This window comes from Rhea pennata, chromosome 9, assembly GCF_028389875.1.
Source record: "Rhea pennata isolate bPtePen1 chromosome 9, bPtePen1.pri, whole genome shotgun sequence".
NCBI classification, from domain to species: domain Eukaryota; kingdom Metazoa; phylum Chordata; class Aves; order Rheiformes; family Rheidae; genus Rhea; species Rhea pennata.
In genome coordinates, this window is record NC_084671.1 from 21,013,427 (window position 1) to 21,033,877 (window position 20,451).

A 20,451-nucleotide genomic window follows, 5' to 3' on the forward strand; every position below is an offset into this window, starting at 1 on the left:
CAGCAACACAACAGCAAGAAAGGGGCAGCCGGGTTCATAAATCTTCAGAAAACCCCGTTCCCCCAGCGCAGCCATGAATCTGCTGCTATCGCAGTCAAAGGGAGAGCGCATTGTCCGCCAGCCGGGCAGAACCTGAACTTCAGCGTTTGCAGGGGCTCTATTGAAAGTGTAGAGGGCACAGTGAGATGTTTTCCATTATCTTCTTCAGTGCAGCCCTTATTATGGCACACAGATACAGTTTAAAGGATCTCTGAGTTTAGCTTGTTGCTAGGTAGAGTTTTGCCAAAAATCATCCGGCCCTTCCCCTTGACAGCGTAGTCCTACTTTGTCAACTGAACGTGTGTGTATTGCACCACATAGGACAGGGCCAGATTATGCCAGTTGGGTACGTGATGGGCCTCTCTCTGATTAACTTCTAGCTGGGAAGCATCTAGTGCTATCAAAGGCAGAACCTGGCCCATGGGCACTGAGCTTTCTCATTCTCCAGGAACTGCACACAGGCTGAGACGCTAAGCCGGGCAAGATAGGAGGCACAAGACTCTCGCAATAAAAGTTTTCTGGTTTTCATGGGAGGGTCCAAATTCGTTTGTATTAAGCTTTATTCTGGTCTTTCTTAATTCAATAGCAAAATTTTATCAGCTTTAGAAAAAAACAGGATTGGTCCCTCAGGAATTTCATAGTTCTTGTAAAGTAGACAGTGAAATAGCAACAGTTAATTTTAGGAAATGCAGGAGGAGAATCAGTATGGACCAAAACCTAATGCCTATGAGTCTTTATGAAGCATGGCTAACGCAGGTCAAAAATAAAGTAGAATTTTTTGGTACTTAAGCCTATTATGGAGGTTTGGTCCATAAGCATCATGAACATTATGTCTTTTAGACTACTGTGCCATTATTTCAGAGGCTGCCTATCTAGCACAGCCCAGAATCTAAAAATAAACTTTATTAGAAGGGAATTAAACATAATAAGCAACCATATTTAATGCGTATAACCCCCAGAAGAAAAATAATATTTCTGAAAGTGCTCACAAGTCAGTAAGTGACTGTCATTGTAAAAGCTATAAGCATGCATTTCTCATTTAAAACTAAAGTATTGCTTTTATATATATGCATATTATGTCTCTCTCTCTCTCTCTCTCTCTCTCTCTATATATATGTCTTTTTTCTTTTTTGCAGCTCCATCCCCAATTGCTTTGATCCAGGCTAAAGAGATAACAAGACACAGTGTTGCTTTGGCCTGGCTGGAGCCAGACAGGCCAAATGGAGTTATCCTGGAATACGAAGTCAAATACTATGAAAAGGTACTGTTCACAATTGACAAGCAAGGAGCTTTGTTTGAAATTAGGAAGTTTTTTTGGTTTGTTTTTTAACCTCATTTAATTATTGTTTATTTCCAGATAGCATCCCATTATTTGAAACTGAATAGATTAACTATAATAAAATCCATTTAAGGATTTCATGCACTGGAATGATTGCTTGAAATAATAAGACATATAGGCTGTTCCAGCTGTATGGTATGAGTTTGTTTTGTTATTTTTTTCTTACCTAGGAACCAAGCTTTTGTAGCAAGCGTATTTATAATGAGAATCAATACTGTTGGTCAGAAGTGAGGCATTAGTTTTACATCATAGACAGAAGTATAACAATGAGGTATATAACACACTAATAATAATAATATCTGTTTGTCAATAGTTTCTGCTTAGAGTGATGGTATGGGTTGGATGGCTTTTAATAAAGAATAAGGAAGGAAAATTACATTCTTCATACTCTCTGAGTTAGAGGAAGATGTTATTCCTGCAAATAACTTCTCTTTTTCGAATGTGGAACCATGAAAAGAACTATTTTCTGTGAAAATGGTTGTCTACCATAATGAGTAATTAACTGCTTTTGCTCTTGCACTGTCACACACATGCACACATACACTTTTTAATTTTTTTAAGAAGATAATCACTTTGTTGCTTCTCTCACCCATACAGCAAAAGGTAGATGATTTTTAGTGAAGCTAAATTACAATATTTTCTGAAGTATTTTCCAGCCAAAAATAAGAATAACCTTTAAGATGGGACTTTCTGGAAGACGATTTTCAAGTTTTTTTTGTTTGTTTGTTTGTTTTGTATGTTTTACCTGTTTCGTTATGTGGCTCCTGGCTAGCAGGAGGAAGAATGCACCACCAGCATATCTGAATAAAATGTCATTTGTTCATCAACAAAATCATATTGGAAGACTTGATTGTTTTCCAAAGGAATTTATTGTGTGATTTCTTAAATAATCAATGATACATGATCATCATACCTAGAGTTTCATCACCCTTTTTTGGCTTGCTCAGAGATCCCACCCAGAATGCAGTACTCAGGGTATTGAGCAAGCCGACAGCAGAGACCTTTGAGAAGTATTTGAGAATTCCAGCGTCGTTAGTCATCGTCTTTCATCATAACACTTTTGGCAGGGAAGTGGGATTCCACCGTTCGCAGCACGGTGAGGCGTTTTCCCTTGCTCACTTCTCTGTTCTTTTGTTGCTAGGACCAAAATGAGCGCAGCTATCGCATTGTGAAGACAGCCTCCAGGAACACTGACATTAAAGGCTTGAACCCCCTGACTTCATATGTATTTCATGTGCGGGCCAGGACAGCAGCAGGATATGGAGATTTCAGTGGGCCATTTGAGTTCACAACTAACACAGGTAGAAACATGTCCATTGATCTTTCCTTCTCCTTGAAAGATCATTGCAAACATGACAGAGCTGTGTGTTGGGAGTTTCCCTTCAGTTGCTTGGCTTATGGGGCACCTATTCTGGGAAAATGTTCCTTCATAGCTGTGTGACTCATGGCGTGACTGTTAACTGCCATTTCTACTGTGGCATCTTTCGTCCAAATGCTATTAGTGATGTGGTGAATCTGACCTTAGACATCTGTTTGGATAGGCTGTATTCTGGACACTTAAATGAAAATACCTCAACATGGTATAAGGAGATGTACATCCTGTAAATACGTGCAAGCCATTGATTTCTGAGATTTATGTAGCTATTATTGTTTAATGTAAATGTGAGATGTTTGCATATGTTTTTGGATTATCTCATTTGCAGAGGAATACAACCTTGTTACTCCCCTTTGTAAGCTGTTGACATAGATCAGTGAAGAGTGTGTTACATTAGATGACATGTTTGCACTTGCCCTTAGACTGTCATATAAAAAGAGAATGTTTGAATGATATTGTCCATAAAGCTTTTCACTTTGCTCAAGGCAACATGCAAATTTACCACAAAAACATGTATGCTTTTTGGTAGCAGGGGATTGATGTGTCCAAGCCTATACAATCCTGGACATACAGGTCTGTTCAAATCAATTTAAGGTCGTGCCAGTTTGTGCCAACATCATTTAGGATGTTAACAGCTGAAAATAATCAATCTAGCAGGAAGGGGGAAGACATTTTAAAACTACTCGTTCTCTTTGTGTCATTTGGGGAGTGATCGTCTGGCCCCACTGAGAAAAAAAGAAGGAAGAAAGAAGAGTGGAAAGCAATTAGGAGGGCAAAAAAAAGTAGCCGTTATATCCTCTGAGCAGCACTGGAGGGGAGAAGGAGAGGGAGTCCTTGTTCTCAGTGAACTGAGGTTCCCCAAATCATTATCAAACATCATGTCTTCAGCTAATTAGGGCCCTCTTGGAAAATTGTGTCAAATGACTATATAATGAAGGCCTGAAAGTGGTTTTGAGTACTACTCTAAACTGCCTTCACAAGCCAGAATGCCTCATTGAATGCTACCTAGGTTGATTTTTTGAGGGTGTCTGACACTAATGCTCCCTTTTCTGTTTCCAGTTCCTTCCCCCATCATTGGCGATGGTACCAATCCCACAGTCCTTCTAGTTTCAGTGGCTGGCAGTGTTGTTCTTGTGGTCATTCTCATTGCAGCCTTTGTCATCAGCAGGAGGTAAGAACTTAAGCTTCTCTCTCCCCCCTCTCTTTCATGAGGGAGCTTTTTGTCTCCTCCAAACAAAGCTAAATTCTTTGATTAGCATCATAAACAGTGCATTTGCATTACAAGCCTTCTCCCATGTAGCTTTGATCTTCTTAACATTAGTACCACAGCAGCATGTGATGTAATGGCAATAGTTCCAGCTCTATTTGCCCTTCAAATGCAAAGCTGATTCCAATAACTGACTGAGAAGCAAGCCAACTAGTGATTTGTGGATAGTGTAATTTGATGTTAAGTTTAATGGCCATAAGTACAGTAGATCTTCTTGAACTGACTTGTTATATACAGGGAATAAACAACTATACTGTTGTGAAGTAAGCTACTGGGCTGCTGCTGTGTTCATAGTTTTGTCTTAGTTGTCTTAGACACTAGCTGTCTGTATGAGTCTTCATTAGTCTTGGGTTAGTCCTTCCACTGTGAGTGGAAATGACTGTAAAGCAGTCATTCAGCATCATATGCAGTAACACAACAGACTGGATCAATAGGTTATTTGATCAGGGCAGAACCATAATCTTCTACCAAGTACTTGTTCATTCCCTCAAATTCAACCCAGGCATCAGGAAAAATACTGTGGATGGGGAGGACAGTGTAGCAGAAACATAATGTGAGTGCTTCTGACTTCATCTTTTAGTATTTATTCTTATTTAAAAAGACTGGCATGATTTTGGCTGTGTGTATTTCCAAGAGAAAACTGGGCATATCACTGCTTCATCACAAGTCTGGGATCTGAGGGATACAATTTTTCAAGACTGATCAGTCTCTGATCAGTTTAATAGTGACAGCTGTAAATGTGCACAACTTCTCTTGATTTATTCACTAAATTATCTTAAAGAGCTGTTAAGTCACTATGATTATAATATCTAGTAAGTACTCGTGCATTGTTATAGCTTTTTGTGGGTGTTCAACTCAAAGCCTCCATGCCAGCAAGAAGAAAGACGAGCAGAACATATGGATATGTAATGCAGAGAGACAGGTTTATTAAAAGCCATTGCAATGGAAAATAGCATCACTGAGCTTGATGACTTAATCTCTTCTCTGCTTTTATTGATCACTTTGTTATTTAAGGCAGGATTGATAGCAGGATACATTGGATTTCTAATTATGAGTCGCCACCTTGGAGAATTGAGCCTGTCGAGTTGTTCTGAGATGATTCCTTCCCCTCCTCCCTCTATAAAAAAATGTCACTTCCCAAGGCTGATAAACACTACTTGGTGATTGGCCCTCAATGGATCACTTTTTAGAAAATGAAATGTCAACCCCTTGCCCTCGTATTGATTCTCTTTAGTATTGGCCATAAAGCTGTCAAAGGAAAGGCTGCCTGGAGCCAGGTAGCTGACAGTCTCACTGATGCTGATGTGTACTAAGCCAGTTCTCACTGCTCAGGCTGTCTGCTTAGTTATCTCTGCCCAGAAGTGTTTAAACTGGGCAAAAAAAGCAGACAAAGAACAGGTGGGTAGCACAGACGAAAGGCTGGTCCAAGCACTGGTGGGGATGGAGGTAAAAGTAGTGCAGTGGGCTCAGAGAAGCCCCGTGGCTCTGTACTGGTAGGTCCCTGGAGGCCAAGGGAGGGGAAAGAAAGAACAAAAAGAGTGAAATGCTAAGACAGGGCAGCTGTTCTGTACATACTGATGCATGGTGCCTTGTTAATTAATAGCCTTCCTCAGTACACAGCTCGCCAGTAGTTGGAAGTAGCTCTCAATAAACAGAATCTAATATCCACTATTACGCTAACGATTTTAACCACTTTACCAATGTCATTTAGAGGTGTGGGCTTTGGGGATATTTTGCAATGTTCCTATACCCGCAAAATTTAATAGCAAAATAATTATACATTGTTCCAAAATTACGTTAGCAGAGAAAATGCTTTCCTGTCCATACAGTCCCCATGAGGAGGTTTTGTAATATAGCCATGACCTGAAAGTCATATTTGTACAATCAAAGCTGTGCTTTGGCCTGCAAATGTGGCCTCTCTGCATCCATGAGCCAAATGTTGGCAGTGGACATAAACTGTAGGTGCCCGCTTTTGGACGCTGGGTTATTATTCCTAATTTAACATTATGTTTTTTCAAGTCCATACTCAGATCCAAAAATTCATCTTCACAACAGAATTTGTCAGGGGACTTTTCTCTCAGGCAGCTTGAGCTGCTTTTTTCTGTTTTGCGACCACAGCATTTATGTTAACAGGAGAATTTCCCTGCCTAAATGTTAATTTAAGCTTCCTGAGGTTAAGGCAAGCATATTCACACAGCCGAAAGCAGGAAGTGTAGCGTGTTTCTGAACTCTACCCTACTGAACAGGAACACTGAGTCAAATTAGAGTATTTCAAATAGTGTTTTAAAGGATTTGGGAAACTGTGAAACAGTAAGAGATACTTCTTTTCAAGGAGCTGGATGGAGGAAGATGGCTTCTACAAAATCCGTTGGTTATCTAAAAGTTTCTGTCAGAAACTCTTCTGTTTGTTAGACTGCTTTATGTTCTGCTCTGCAAACTTAGCTGAACACGTTTGCCCACCTTTTGCTACTGGTTTTGGCTGAGCGCGCTCCCTCAGCCTTGTGTCAGGGCGCTGCGATCGCTCCAGCTCCTCTCGTCTGTGGACGGCAAAGGTGGCAGCACCTCGGTGCCTGCAGATACCTTCTAGTGGTACTGCTGGGGCTCGCGAGGGACCTTCCCGTCCTTTCCCTCGGGGTGCCCCACCGGTAGATTGGCCTGCGCCGCCGACCCCCACTGTGCTCTTTCCTTGAATAGCGGCTCTTCAGCCACCAGCGCCCAAACCCCTGCAATTACGGCACTCGGACCCGCCGCAAGGGCTGCCTCTGCCGCTGAGGAGCGGCCGGCCGGGGCAGGGCGGCTCGAGCCCCTCTCCTCGCCGTGGGGCCGAGCTTCCCGGGGTGACGAGCTTCCCGGGGTGACGAGCTTCCCGGGGCGTCTCCCAGCGGCAGCCAGGAGCGTCCTGCCCCCGGGCAAGCAGCAAAGGTCAGCAGGTGGCAGAAGGAGATGTGGAAGGAGGTAGTTAGTTTGCAAGCTATTATTAGAAGTTAATAAGCTACAATTATGTTGTTTGAACAGTAATCCCTTTGTTTCCTTTTGCTTTTTGAACATCCTTGGGTTTTAGTGGGAGGGGGGAAGTTTTTTTTTTTTTTAATCTGTTAATAGGGTGATTTAAGTTTTTAAAGTAAGATAAAAAGCATTTTTTTCATCCTTAAAAAATGCTTTCATGCAAAGAACATTTGTGTTTTGTATCTCCCATCTGTATTTGAATATCAATAAAATGAATTTGAAGGGGTCCTGCTTAAAATGCAGAATCTTTTCGTTTTTTTTTTCCCTGAGAGAGGTTGGATAGTAGCCAAAACCGTCTGCCATCCCCGTAGCTTACCTGGTCCAATATGGTAGCAGGTGAGATTTTGTGCCGACTCCTCCTTGTTCAGTTCAATAACTCGGAGCCGAATGTAGTCCTTTTATTTAACTCTGCTCTGTTATACGGGTGCTGCAAGTCCTCGGGCAAATAAATATTTTAAACTGGTATTTGGATCCAGTGTGGTTTTTAATAATGCTCTTCTTATGTTTTGAAGTCATTTGTGTTTAATGGACTTTCATCAAGAAAAGAAGCTCCCAACCAATTATGGGATGTTCCTGCTTTTTTATGTCTGAATGCAAGTCTGGCTGATATTGTCGGGAGCTGTGAGACTTGGTTCATAGATAGGGTAGTCTTAGCACGTTCACAGGATTTTTATTTTTTTCTTCTGTTTCATGGATAATTTAAAGTTTGTACTGTTGATACAGTATATGTACCACACTGCACTAATAAATGGCAAAGACAAAGGTTGGGAGATGGCCTCTTAGCTGGTAGCGATGGGAAGTTGCTGTTGTTTATAGGCCGAGCGCAGAACAGGAAATTAAGATGCTTTTTGCTCGTGGGCATGAAAGGTTTTCGCTGATGGCAGGATGGTGAAACGCGGGAAGATTTGCTCCAATTAACACTCTGAAAGTCGCGTATTTTCTTCCTGCTTTCTCCAAGCTTTTGAACCCTTCTAACACACCTTTGCCAATACGTCTTTTGCTCACCCAGTCCCATTTCCTTCTACCCACTTTCCATTTTCAGGCTTTTTATCAGTGTCACTCCAGTATCCCCAAAATCGAGGTTGTCTTGCCTTGCTCTGGACACCCTGTTCCAGTCTCACCTCACCTTTCCTTTAGTCTCAGTTTCTCTTTCTTCTTTCACTCTCGTTTGCTGCAGCCCAGACCTTTTTGCCAGTTAGTTAACCTGGGTCTGACACGATGGGACATTTATCCCTGACTTCCATAGGAACAAGCAAGCTGAGGAGTAAGCAACACTAAGGCCTTCTCTTTGGTAGTGCCTGTTCTTACGTCTGATTCTGAATTTTCAGTGAACTGTATGTAAAAGCCCAAATCACACTTCCACATCTAGATACCATTAAACACCAGGGAACTGCTAATTGCAATACACATTTGGCTGAGCTCACTTCTCAATATCCTCCCTATCAGAGTAACCACTTGTATTATTAACTTTTCTTAATGCCACTTACCCTTTGAGGTTTAAAGCTGAACTAATTAAATATATAACTGGATGAGTAATTGTGTGTGTAGGTGTAGAAATAATAATCTATAGAATTAACATACTATACACTACATTATTGTGTTCCCCTCAGAGGTTCAGGAGAGAGGTCCTGCCATTGGGAGTTCTTTTTGTCCCCCTGAATTATATGGCGATTAAAAAAAAAGATTACATTTTTGATGGCCAGATTTTCTTTGCTTCAGTTGTGATTTATGTGTTTATAGACTGTTTCAAAATTTTCAGTTAAATAAGGGTGTAGGTATTGGCATTTGCCCAATTATGTTTGAAAATCAATCTACCAAAACACCTCTGTTGTAGCATTTGAATCCATATACTTAAACTGCTTAAAAGCAGTTTGGCCCTTTTTTGCACTGAATTGCAAATGCACGTTTGAAGAAAAAGTTGCTGAAATGCCAGCTTTCTTTTCTTTGTTTAAATGCCGAAATGCAAATACGGAGATTTGTGCTTCCCTGATGCCAATAACTCCTAGAGCAGTTTGAGGAGAGGAGGCTCCTACCCGGCTGGTAGATGTAAGTTGTGTCATGGGCTCTTGCGGGGGAGCCCAGGTCGTGGCAGGTGTAAACAGCTCAAGTCTCAGCAGGTCGAGAAGATCAAGCTTGTCTCAAAGTAAGATACTTATTTTGAACTGTAATGTTCTTTTTTGTTCTGACAGACGCAGCAAGTACAGTAAGGCTAAGCAAGAGGCAGATGAGGAGAAACATTTGAACCAAGGTAAAAGGCAGTGGGGCTTGGGGTTTCTGATTTGGTTCATAAAACATATCCCATGTTCTGATGCTTAGGAAATAAGGAATGACATTCCTCTTGAGATGAATGTGTTTATTTTTCTTGTTTTCAACCATCTTTATATAAAAAGTATGCATTTTAGTAACAGGGAAAGTGGAAGTGTCTGTATAAAATATATTAGACGGGAAAAACAGGAAGACTGTTCATCTAGTTTTTCCCTTTGTTCCTTTCCACTAGAAAATGCCTCTTCTTGGCTAGTGATGTCTAGGCATGATTTTTCCCCACAATACTCTGCTAAGGAGCACTTCCATCTTTCTGGATGGGCTGTAGGCAGTCCTGCAGAAAAGGAAATGTGAACTTTGCTGCCTTTTTTCAGGACTGAATCCTACTGTTACTTCCATCTCAGTCACCCAGGTACCAAATTTAGGATCTGAGCTCAGAATTTGTTTGCTCCCAAAATGGAAATTTCATATCTTTTTCTTTCATGGATCCATAGTCTGGCTGTTGATCTGTTAGCAATGGCAGTGATTTGTGAAACTCATTGGCAAAAGCCTGATTCTTTCAGTCAATATTGGGAAATATTAAATGCTTGCATTGAAAAATCACATTGGGGAAAAATACATTTAGTCCTTCCTTTTTTTCATCAGTTATTCCTGGCTTACAGTACATTTTGTACACTCTCTTTGGTGTTGTATATCATTAAGACTTCAGTCTCATATGTTCTGTGTTCAGCAGCATATAGATCAGTGACTTCAAATAAAACATTTCTGCCTTGCAGGTGTTAGAACATATGTGGATCCTTTTACATATGAGGATCCGAACCAAGCTGTAAGGGAATTTGCCAAGGAAATTGATGCCTCCTGTATAAAGATTGAAAAAGTTATTGGTGTGGGTAAGTGCCAAAACGTTTGCATTTTTTTATAGTAAATAGAGTTTTAAATCAGCCTTTCGGAGAGCTGGCATCCAATAGTCTTGGTGCGACAGTTCCCCAAAACGAACTGATTGTTAAGGTCTGACAACACAGGTGTATGCTTCAGTTCAGCTTCATGACCAATGGATTCTTGTGCCTTTTTCCTGAAGGGGAATTTGGTGAAGTATGCAGTGGACGTCTCAAAGTACCAGGAAAAAGAGAGATCTGTGTTGCTATCAAGACTCTAAAAGCTGGTTACACTGACAAACAAAGAAGAGACTTTCTGAGTGAGGCCAGCATCATGGGACAGTTTGACCACCCCAATATAATCCACTTGGAAGGTGTAGTTACTAAATGTAAGTAGGTCATTTTCATGACAAGGCCAATTTGGAAGTCACTGAGAAATTAAATCTGTGGATTTTTTTTTTCTTTTTACTCTCTCTCCTGTGAAATGACAGATGGAACAGATCTACAGATAGCTAATAGGAGGAAATCAGTGCAGGACAAGTCATTAATCTTGTTGTCAGCTATAAATGGGTTTAAGGTTTCAACTGATACTTTATCTGCAGGCAGCTTGTACAAGATTTTGTAGGGGGAATTAAATACTGCAGGGGTCGGAGCTTTTTTTTTTTTCCTTCTTGCTATGCCAAACAGGCATCTTTCACATCTTTGTGAAACTGAGCTGATTGTTACAGGATAGGCAGAAGCAGATGGTAAGCAAAGAATTTTAAATGGTTGGAGGAAAAATATCAAAACAAAACCACAGCATTGTATGTTTGAGGTAAAAAGCACAAATGTAAAGAACGGGGCTTTGAAGTAGTCTGTTTTAGTATGGAACTTGCTTATTTGTTGTCTTTGATTTACCGGTGTAATACGTCACTGTATTTGTAGAAATTACCTGGCTGATCTTTCTGTACGGTTGAGTTGGGTTTTTTTAAAATTATTTAAGTCTGTTTGCATTCACTGTGCCCATTAACTCTGTCTGAGAAAGAGAATGACTGAGCTCGCTGGATGCTGTTTCCAGGCTAGAACTGCAAATACACCTGTGAGCCCTGTTTGGGTCCGAGTTCACTATATGCCGCTGAGCTGGTGCAGTTACTGTTGAAGATGGCCCTGTTCCAGCCGCCCTAGGTAGCGTGTTGGCAAAGCTAATCCTGAAAGACCTTTTGGATTCAGGGACTCGTTCTCAGCGCAGCAAAGACATCAGAGAGCGAGCCCGTGAATTGCTGTTAAAGGGTGGGATTTGTGGAGCTTAGCTCCCGCAGCTGAGAGACTGTGCAAGCTGAGCAGGAACTCAGGATGTTAATAGTGAAAGGAATTAAAATTAGGTAGATAAGAAGTTACAAAATGAAAGTTACAAATGAAAGATCATAAAATATCTCCAGTAGAGGATTGTCGAAGCCATCAGTAGCACTGAAAAACTCTGTCTCTCTTGAATGTTGATGGGAGCTGGATGCTTACTTTACCACTTGTGTCTGGAAATCCCCGCCTTACTCCTTTGTGTTTCCTTCTCCTAGTCTGCCTGTGTTCACTGTAATTGAAATGTGCCTCATAAGGGATGTCACTGTTTGCTCTTCAAGACAAATTTCACTAGGGGGAAAAAAAAAAAAGGCTCTCAGACTTCTTTTGCTCATTGTTTTCCGGACCTCAGAACTTAAATCAAAATACAATGCTCCATTTACATTTTGTGAGTCTATTCCTCTCTCTCTTTCTCTCTCTTTTCGTATTTTTTTCTTTCTTTTTTTTTCTTCCTTTTTTCTTTAAACAAAGACGGAAGTCTGTTCAGGTTGCAGTATGTTTGCCATAGAGCGTGATTTTTGTAGCACCTCTGTGAAAGAAAGAGGCAAAACAGGATCTTTGTGTTTAAATCCCACTGAGGCGCTAAACCCCATAGCTGTTACAGCTCTGGCAGTTATAAATGACTGTATGTATTTGCATAATGCAGTTGTCACTGAATTAAAATGATTTGAAATTTTCACCGAGGAGGTGGTAGCCTGACCCAAGGACATTTCATTGCCTGGCTCATGGTAAGCAATATTTCTGCTGCAGGCCAGCTTGGTTACCTCAGAGCTGGTGTTTGGTAAACAGGGCTACTTAGGAAGACATTCATCTCAATTTCTCCATAGGTTTTCTGAATGCTGTGATAAATGAACGCATTTAATAAACTGAAAATTAAAATGTGAGATAAATAGTGGAGTAGATGGGGGTTGAGGGGAGAGAAGCAGCAGAAAACCATGAATACATTATTGGCTGCTAGTCAAGTACTTTAATAATTGACTCGCTGAGGGTAACTTCTCCTCTCTCTCTTCCCCCGCCCCAGCTCTAGAAGTGCTTGAGTAATGAAATTACATGTTAATGCACTGAGAGAGTCTCCCTTTCTTCCTTTCTACCTTGACATAGTGTCTTGTGATTGAGGAAGGTTAATTAAAACTCATTTAGGTGTATTTGTTCTGTGGAAGGGTTCTAGTCACAGTTGCAAGGATAAATGAAATGGTGAAATATGCAGATTCAGTTGGAGTTCTTTCTATTTTTATTAAAGAATGCTTGGAAAGGTGAATTAGAGTGAGAATGGTTTTATTGCATCTCTTTCCTTAAGGATGCAAATACTCAGCCAAGGTCACTAAACCAGTATACCGTTTTGCTTTATGCAATACCATGTCTTTTCTGCTTTGTTCATGCAAATCAGAAAGTGCCCAGCTGACTGGCATTTCACAAGTATGCTGGTTTGCATGCAAACAAAACAGTAGGAGTTTTGCTATCAGCTGCGAGGAGAGTTAGGAACAGGAAAAAGCCCACAAATACTGGTTTGGGACTGACCAGGTGAAATAAGTAATGATCAATGAAATAAGTGATGTATTGCACATATATCTTAGCCTAAATGAAACAATGCAAAAGTTTCAGGATAGCCTTTATGGCATGTTGTTTTCTAATCAAAAAAGTTACTGCAGAATAGAAATCTGACAAATGAAAGAAGAAGGAACTTGGTAAAAAATGCACTGAAGTAGAAATGACAATGGGAACTTCTCAGTGCTGCAACATTTCACAGTAGAGCAGTTTTCATAGCTGGTGGTTCTAGAGCAGATACTGGTGAAAGAAGCAAGGAAAAGCTGAGTAGTTCTGATAGTTTAATTCTGTCTTGGAACGACGATGTCTGCAGTCTTGGTGACATGTCCACTGAACCTTTCTTCCCTGGTAATGATTCCATATTCAGAGCTGCTACAGGCAGTTAAGTACAAAAGTGCAGTTTCTCTGGGACATTTTTTTTTACTCTCTCTTTGTAGGAGAAAACACTGTAGTTCCTTAGCTAAAGCAAAGAGTTGAGAGGAAGAGTTTCCATCCCAGGCTGGTGTTCATAGGCATGTACTCCCTTGACTTCAGGTGGGCTTGACAGTGCGCATCTCAGGACCAGGCTTTTGCCATTTGAACTTTTACAAGTCATTTAACTTCTCTACATCTCCTGTTGATGACTTTTAAATTGGAGATGATATTGGACCCATTTCTGCAAATATCCAGGTGCTGAATATCAATCATAATTAACCACTGGAAATAATTAGTGTTACTTGTATGTTCTTAAGTGTTTTCAAATTCAGAGTCATGTGACTTTGTAAAGCACTTGAAGGCAACATTAAACATTATTTATACATTTGCTAATATTTTTAGACAGAAAAGTGACTAGAAAGCATCCCTGTGCCAGTAACATTACATTTCTCTTCAGCTTGCCCAGGCCTAGTTCTCTGTATTGCACCATGGAAAGCTAAGTGCTGCTGAAGCGTTATACCCCACATCTGACACATTTCATTGAATCATTTATCCTGTGGTTGACTTCATGAGGCAAATGGCTTTGGCTCATTTATAAGTAATGAGAGACACAGGAAACAGATTCAAGACAGAGAAGGCTGAGAGGAACAGTTTATATTTTGTGTTTCTTAATATAGTTGTCTTTGAGTACTATTCCTGCAGACAGTGTTCTAACTCCCCTGAAGTACTGATGTTTCAAAAGAGAGAAAGAGACCAAAGCATTCACGAATCGCATATTGGAAAGCAAGGTTATGTAGTCTGCAAATAGTTTAATTGTACTAAAGATTTCTGTCAAGTTTGAACAGATCTTTTCTTCTTAGCTGGCAGTTATCAGTTCATATAATCTTTAGAGACTAGGAGCCACTTTAACTAAAGACCTTGTCAACAAGCCACCCAAAGGGTTAACCTTCTAGATAGGGCCCTTGAAATGTTCTTGTCCTATAATATTCTCCTCTTGCTAATATTCTCCACAGCTAAGGCATAAGCTTGGTGCTTTTCAAATTAAATTAGATTGTGTAAGACAGGTGTCTTGGCAGTAAAATCATGTGCAGCCCATTTTTATCCCATTAACATCAGTATTCATCATGGATTTGTGTTTTTCTTTCTGCAAACTCTAGGTAAACCAGTAATGATCATAACGGAGTATATGGAGAATGGCTCCTTGGATGCCTTCCTCAGGGTAGGTGACTGCTTCATAATAAATTAAGGAGATTTTATATTGGGAAACATTTTCTGGTTTCTTATTCTCGTTCTGTTTTGCAGAGGGATATTGAAAATACAACATTTTAAAAGACATTATGTTTATATTTGGTAAATTCTGTTTCTTTTCTGATTTTGCTCCTATGAAAAAACAGAATAAATGTAAAGTAGAAGGATATAGACTAAATGTAATGTTTAAAATACAAGGTTCTTAAGTAACTCGTGTTTAAAAGGGAACAGTTTTGATTTGTTCCATTTTTGAAAGCATCACACTGCTGTAGACTCATTAAAACTGGACACCTTGCATACATCATAGGAAGCTGTAACAAAACCTCTAGGTTTGTACTTTACTGTTGAATTATAGACAGTAGTTAGGAGAGTGAGGAAATAACGCTGCATTTTATTTCAGACAAGATGGGGATCCGGAGATACGCTCTTTGCCAATTTCAGCAATGGCAATAATGTAGCTTTTAGCGTAATGCTCCATGATTTTCTTCCTTTCCTTATATGCAGAAGAATGATGGCAGATTTACAGTAATCCAGTTGGTGGGGATGCTTCGTGGCATTGGCTCAGGAATGAAGTATCTGTCTGACATGAGTTATGTGCATCGGGACCTCGCTGCACGAAACATTCTAGTCAACAGCAACTTGGTCTGCAAGGTGTCTGACTTCGGCATGTCCCGCGTCCTGGAAGATGACCCTGAAGCAGCTTACACTACACGGGTAAGGAAGGAAGGAAAGGAAAGTCTTGTGGGCTTTCTTTTCTATGTAAGGTTTTTGTCCGACAGTGTGGGAGGTGACAATGATTTGTTTTAAAATAATCTCAGGCATAAGTGAAAACCTTTATCACAACATAAAAATAAACATTGGCCCAGACTCCATAGTGAGTATAAATTGATGTAGTGTTACTGCTACATCAGTGGCTACATCAGTATTTCTTCTCTAAGGATGTGACCCATGTATTCTTCTAGTTCTCTTACTGTGCTAGGAGTACGTGACAGGAATCTGATGCCAGAAATTAGAAATTGGGCTTCTGTTCCTTCTGACATCTAGAGAGGTGCATAATTATTTGCCAGAGACTAGTCCCACTGAGGTTTAAGACAGCAAGTGTAGATTTGCCACCAAGAAAAAAAAGAACTCTTTTGGCCATCCCGGAGCTCTTCCTAAATTTGACACAAATAACTTCAGCTGGGAAAAGTATGAGGCCTACATTCCCAAGATTGGTTGCAATAAATGCTTTTACCTCACTTTCTTTCCTTTTTCCTTTTTTTTTTTGTTTCCTTCCTATTTTTTTCTATATATCAGCTTCCCACTGTTACTAATTTTGCTAAGCCATTTTAGTATGTTGCTTGTGAAATAATACTAATGCGAGTACTTCTGCCCACAAAACAACATCCCAACCATTACCAGCCTTTGTACCAATACCTCTGTAATTAATGTTTGCCTGAAAAAAGAAGTCAGAGAGTTTATAAAGTCTCTTTTTTTAATTGCTGCTTTTCTTTGTTTTTAAATATCTGCCATTCTCCATCTGTTCTCCCTAGCGTGAGGTTTGTTTGCAGTACTCAGTTTTTGCAGTTTAATCCCCACACTCACCCTTTAATGGATTCACAGTCCATTATAGGGAAGGGTAGACTCATGTGCTATTAAATGCTGGTCAGCCTTGGTATTTCTTACTCATAGAGGTGGCAAATGGAAGAGGCAGAGGTCTGGGAAGCTATATCAGGGAAATCAAAGCTTAGACAAACACTCAAAGGCAAGAGAAAAGTCTCTCTCTGAATTCAGCGAGTGCAGATATAGTATTATGTTTTCTTTCAAAAGTAAACTACGGGGAATCAATGCAATTTGCATTACAGTGCATTGTCTTCATTTGGTATCAGTAGTAAAGAATCAGGAAAATTTGGATGAACTCTTCCGTACTCAAACAGCTGGAAAAAAAAGACCTTATTGACATTTTTTAAAATGACAACCATATGTAATCAATGCATCTCTGTCCATGCATCTGTGTCTGAAAGGAGGAATCAAGTTTTTCATAACTAAAATGCAATTTTTAAAGAATCCTGTTTTAGGAGGATTGTGCATTTTGTTCTCCGTTAGTATTGTAACTCATTAAAGTGAAAGCAACCTGTGGCCACAAAAGAGGTACGTAGTACCACAAGTCGATTCACAAAGGGCCTGATCCAAAGGCCAAAGAAGCCAGTAGAAGGATCCCTTTTGATTTCAATAGGCTTTGGAACAGGTCCATATTAAACACTTGAGAAATATATGAGGACAATAAACTATTAAGTATACACACACTGCACTCAGTTATGCATAAAAGTATCTACAAGACTGCTGAGAAAAAAAACTACCAAAATAAACTTAATCAAAAAAGCATAAAAGCAAATGAAAAAACCCTAAAAGCTTTGTTCAGCTTAAGTAAGTCATTCCCCAGATGTAACTGCAGGAAACCAAAAGCTCAATTAAAAACACCTTGTATATTAACATATACAAAAGGAGAAATCTCTGGCCTGAGATCACTCAGCTAAGGAAAAATCAGATAAACAGGAAGGAGAGAGTTCCTTTTAAAACAGTGCAGAACCTCCAGCGGCCCAAATCAGATGCCCGAAGAGTTTTATTTGTTAAAAAAAAATTATAACAAGAGGCAGCTCTCTCAACTGCTATCCAAAGCTGCCTTGGGACGTGCTCCAGCATAAAACTTGTGCATTGACCAAGAGAGCCCAGAGCTTGCTTACCTTCTCATAGCCTTTGTAGGATTTGGGATATTGCCCATGGGAAACACCAAAGCATTCATAGATCTTCCCAGTTCATCCTCTCTTTATTTTACCCTTTTGAAAAACAAGATGTTTATAAACCCACTTTTCTGAGACAGGGCAAACAGGTCAGACAGGCAAGCAAGGAAATAGTAATTAACAGCATGTACTTATTTGTTTTGTCAGCTAAATCTCTAACATACACTTTTTAAAAGCCCTGGCCTTTTCTCATACTTCTGCATTGCCCTAAGCAGAGATATCTAAGTGGGCTGATAAAAATACATTTTAACAATTTACTGGTTCGCCTCCCTGTGACTGAAGAAAACAGATGGACAGCATTGCCTCCTGGTTGAATCTGACAGTTTTATGGCAAGAAAAGGAGAAAGTGAATGCCTTTTCAGAACGGTTCTGGAATTGCATGCAGAAATCCGTTCTGTATTTTTAGTGGCAAGGTAGAACAGGGTCAGCCACGCGCGCTCCTGGCTCAGCGACTCACGAGCCACGGGTTTCTTTGTGACAGGGCGGCAAGATCCCGATCAGATGGACGGCACCAGAGGCAATCGCCTACCGTAAATTTACGTCGGCTAGTGATGTGTGGAGCTATGGCATCGTCATGTGGGAAGTGATGTCCTACGGAGAGAGACCTTACTGGGATATGTCCAATCAAGATGTAAGTCTCTTCCTGAGGCTTCCTCATCCTTTTCCTTTTCTCTCCTTCTTATTTTTTTCTTTAGATGTCTTGCTGATGTTTTTCTGAGTCAATTGTCATGTAGTTATAACACATTTCTCCCAATTTTTTAAAATTGTTATCATAATTCCTGTTTTCCTAGTGAACCTCTCCAGAGCAAAGGCTTCCATAAATACCTCAAGCCTGGTACATAGTCAGGGAGGCAGACTCTCAAGTTAGGATCTATAGCTTATGCATGTATCCCCCCCACACACACACTCTCTTTCCCTGCCCTCTTTCCTTTGCTCTTTTTCCTTTTTTTCCTTTTTTTCTCTTTTTTTCTGTTCTCTTTTTTCCTTCTCTCTTCTCTTTGAAAATAAAGTTATAAGCAGTTGAAGAAAGAAAAGTGAAGATTAGAGAAAAGAGAAATCAATGTATTCAAACACTTGGATCATAATACTGTAAAGAAAGGAGAAATTTGAATATTGATATTAAATCTCAGTGTTATTGAAAGTCATTAAGAAAAAAAAAAAACAATTTAATGCAGCTTCTTAATTCCTCAAAACCCAGCATGTTCACAATTCTTCCAGATTATTTTATTTCTTTTAGGATATCTAAGACAATACATATGAAATCCAATTCTTATTATCAGTTAGAGCATCCCCACAATGGTAGGATAGCTGCCCCCCGAGGACATTAAAAAGCAGCTTTGCTAAATGACCATTCTTAAATTATGCATGTCCTGTTTAACTGTACCATCTGGACTACTTCAGTGTATTCCAAGAGGGAGCATACACAATGTCTGCTATTTCTGAAGAGTATTTAATAATAATACTAATAAGGGCTTTTTCTAATAGATTTTTTATTAAATTAAAAAAAAAACAGTGAAAATGAGACATAGATTATCCATAATTCTTTCCCCGGGGAATTTATAAGCATAAAAGAAGAATAAAATGTTAATCTGAATATATGGCCATGGGAGTGGTTAAGTCATTTTACAAATCATCTGCTTTCTTATATACAGCTGAACATTTTCGGAGTGTCTAGATGTGGATGGCATTTAATCTAAACAGAGGATTTAATTTTAATTCCCTTCTGATGTGAAATGTCTCTTCTGGCACTCAGTCTTGCTTTCCATTGCTAACAGGAAGTCGTCAAGACTTAGCAAGAGAACAAAAATCATCAGATTCATCGTAGTTATATAGGGCACATCCACACAGCACAGTAGGGCTCAGTGCAACAAACCTAGAGCTAGCGGATTAGGCTGGTACACAGTGCTAGTGTGCAATGCTACACCATGTTGAAAAGCTAGTTTGAAGAGCACAGCCAAAGCCAGTGTTAGCGTCTTTGCATCCCCTTTTTAGTGCATGGTATAGACATACCATATTTTTCCCCCTCGACAGTGGTGCGAGCAGTGCTTTCCAGAGCCTTTTTGTTAAGGTCGCACAGATGGTTTCTTATCTCCGCATTTCTTAGTTCAGGGCATGCAGTGCTGAGGGAACAGGTTCTGTACAGGGCCTGGGCTACTGCTGGAGAGAGGTAGCCCAGGAGGGGCTGCCTCTGCTGCCCTCTGAAAATGATGGGGAAAACTTGAGCTTCAACATGCTGCATCCAGAATTGGCAGATATTAACAGATTTCCTGTGGAGTTGTTGCTTCTCCAACCCGCCGTCCACCAGGGATAGCTGATTAATTCTAATGTGGGCTATTTTGCCTCCCTATATGCCATGTTCTCTTTTTGAGGCATTCCCCTGCTGGATCCGATGTCTGCTTTGGATGCTGTACCTAATATTCATGTTCTTCTGTATTAATTGCCACTCCCTGGGTTGAAGTGTGTGCAGTGCTCTTACATTCACAATTATACTTCAGTCCTCATAAACAGATCCTAAGATTTGCTTCTCTACTTGCTGTAACTCTTTTGGTTTTTGAATTGTCAAGGGGAAATGACAGCATTGAGACCACCAACTGCTTGAGTCTGAGTAAAGTTTTCCACATTGTTTCACTTAACTGAGGATTTGTTTCCATAATTTGGATCACTCTAGGATAAATGATGCTCAGCTGGTAGATGTGAGAAGCATCTGATGCTCTCTAATGTCTTCCGAATTGTGCCATTTATAGGTTATTAAAGCCATTGAAGAAGGGTATCGGCTGCCACCCCCGATGGACTGCCCCATTGCTCTCCATCAGCTGATGCTAGACTGCTGGCAGAAGGAACGCAGTGACAGGCCTAAATTTGGACAGATCGTCAACATGTTGGACAAACTCATCCGCAACCCCAACAGCCTGAAGAGGACGGGCGGCGAAAGCTCCAGGTCAGCTGTGTTTTCGTAATGGTGATGTATG

General features: G+C 40.2%; 1 protein-coding gene across 9 annotated transcripts in view; it reads left to right on the plus strand.

The window, feature by feature from the left end:
• Positions 1-20,451, plus strand: part of EPHA4 (EPH receptor A4) — a 270,547-nt gene that overhangs the window by 241,314 nt on the left and 8,782 nt on the right. For all 9 annotated transcript variants that reach the window (XM_062582330.1, XM_062582326.1, XM_062582327.1 and 6 more), the window contains 10 exons: positions 1,176-1,300; positions 2,520-2,679; positions 3,813-3,924; positions 9,216-9,274; positions 10,065-10,178; positions 10,367-10,552; positions 14,612-14,673; positions 15,207-15,416; positions 17,964-18,113; positions 20,227-20,420. In XM_062582330.1, coding sequence (XP_062438314.1) covers positions 1,176-1,300; positions 2,520-2,679; positions 3,813-3,924; positions 9,216-9,274; positions 10,065-10,178; positions 10,367-10,552; positions 14,612-14,673; positions 15,207-15,416; positions 17,964-18,113; positions 20,227-20,420 — 1,372 coding nt within the window. The remainder of the gene's footprint in view (positions 1-1,175; positions 1,301-2,519; positions 2,680-3,812; positions 3,925-9,215; positions 9,275-10,064; positions 10,179-10,366; positions 10,553-14,611; positions 14,674-15,206; positions 15,417-17,963; positions 18,114-20,226; positions 20,421-20,451) is intronic.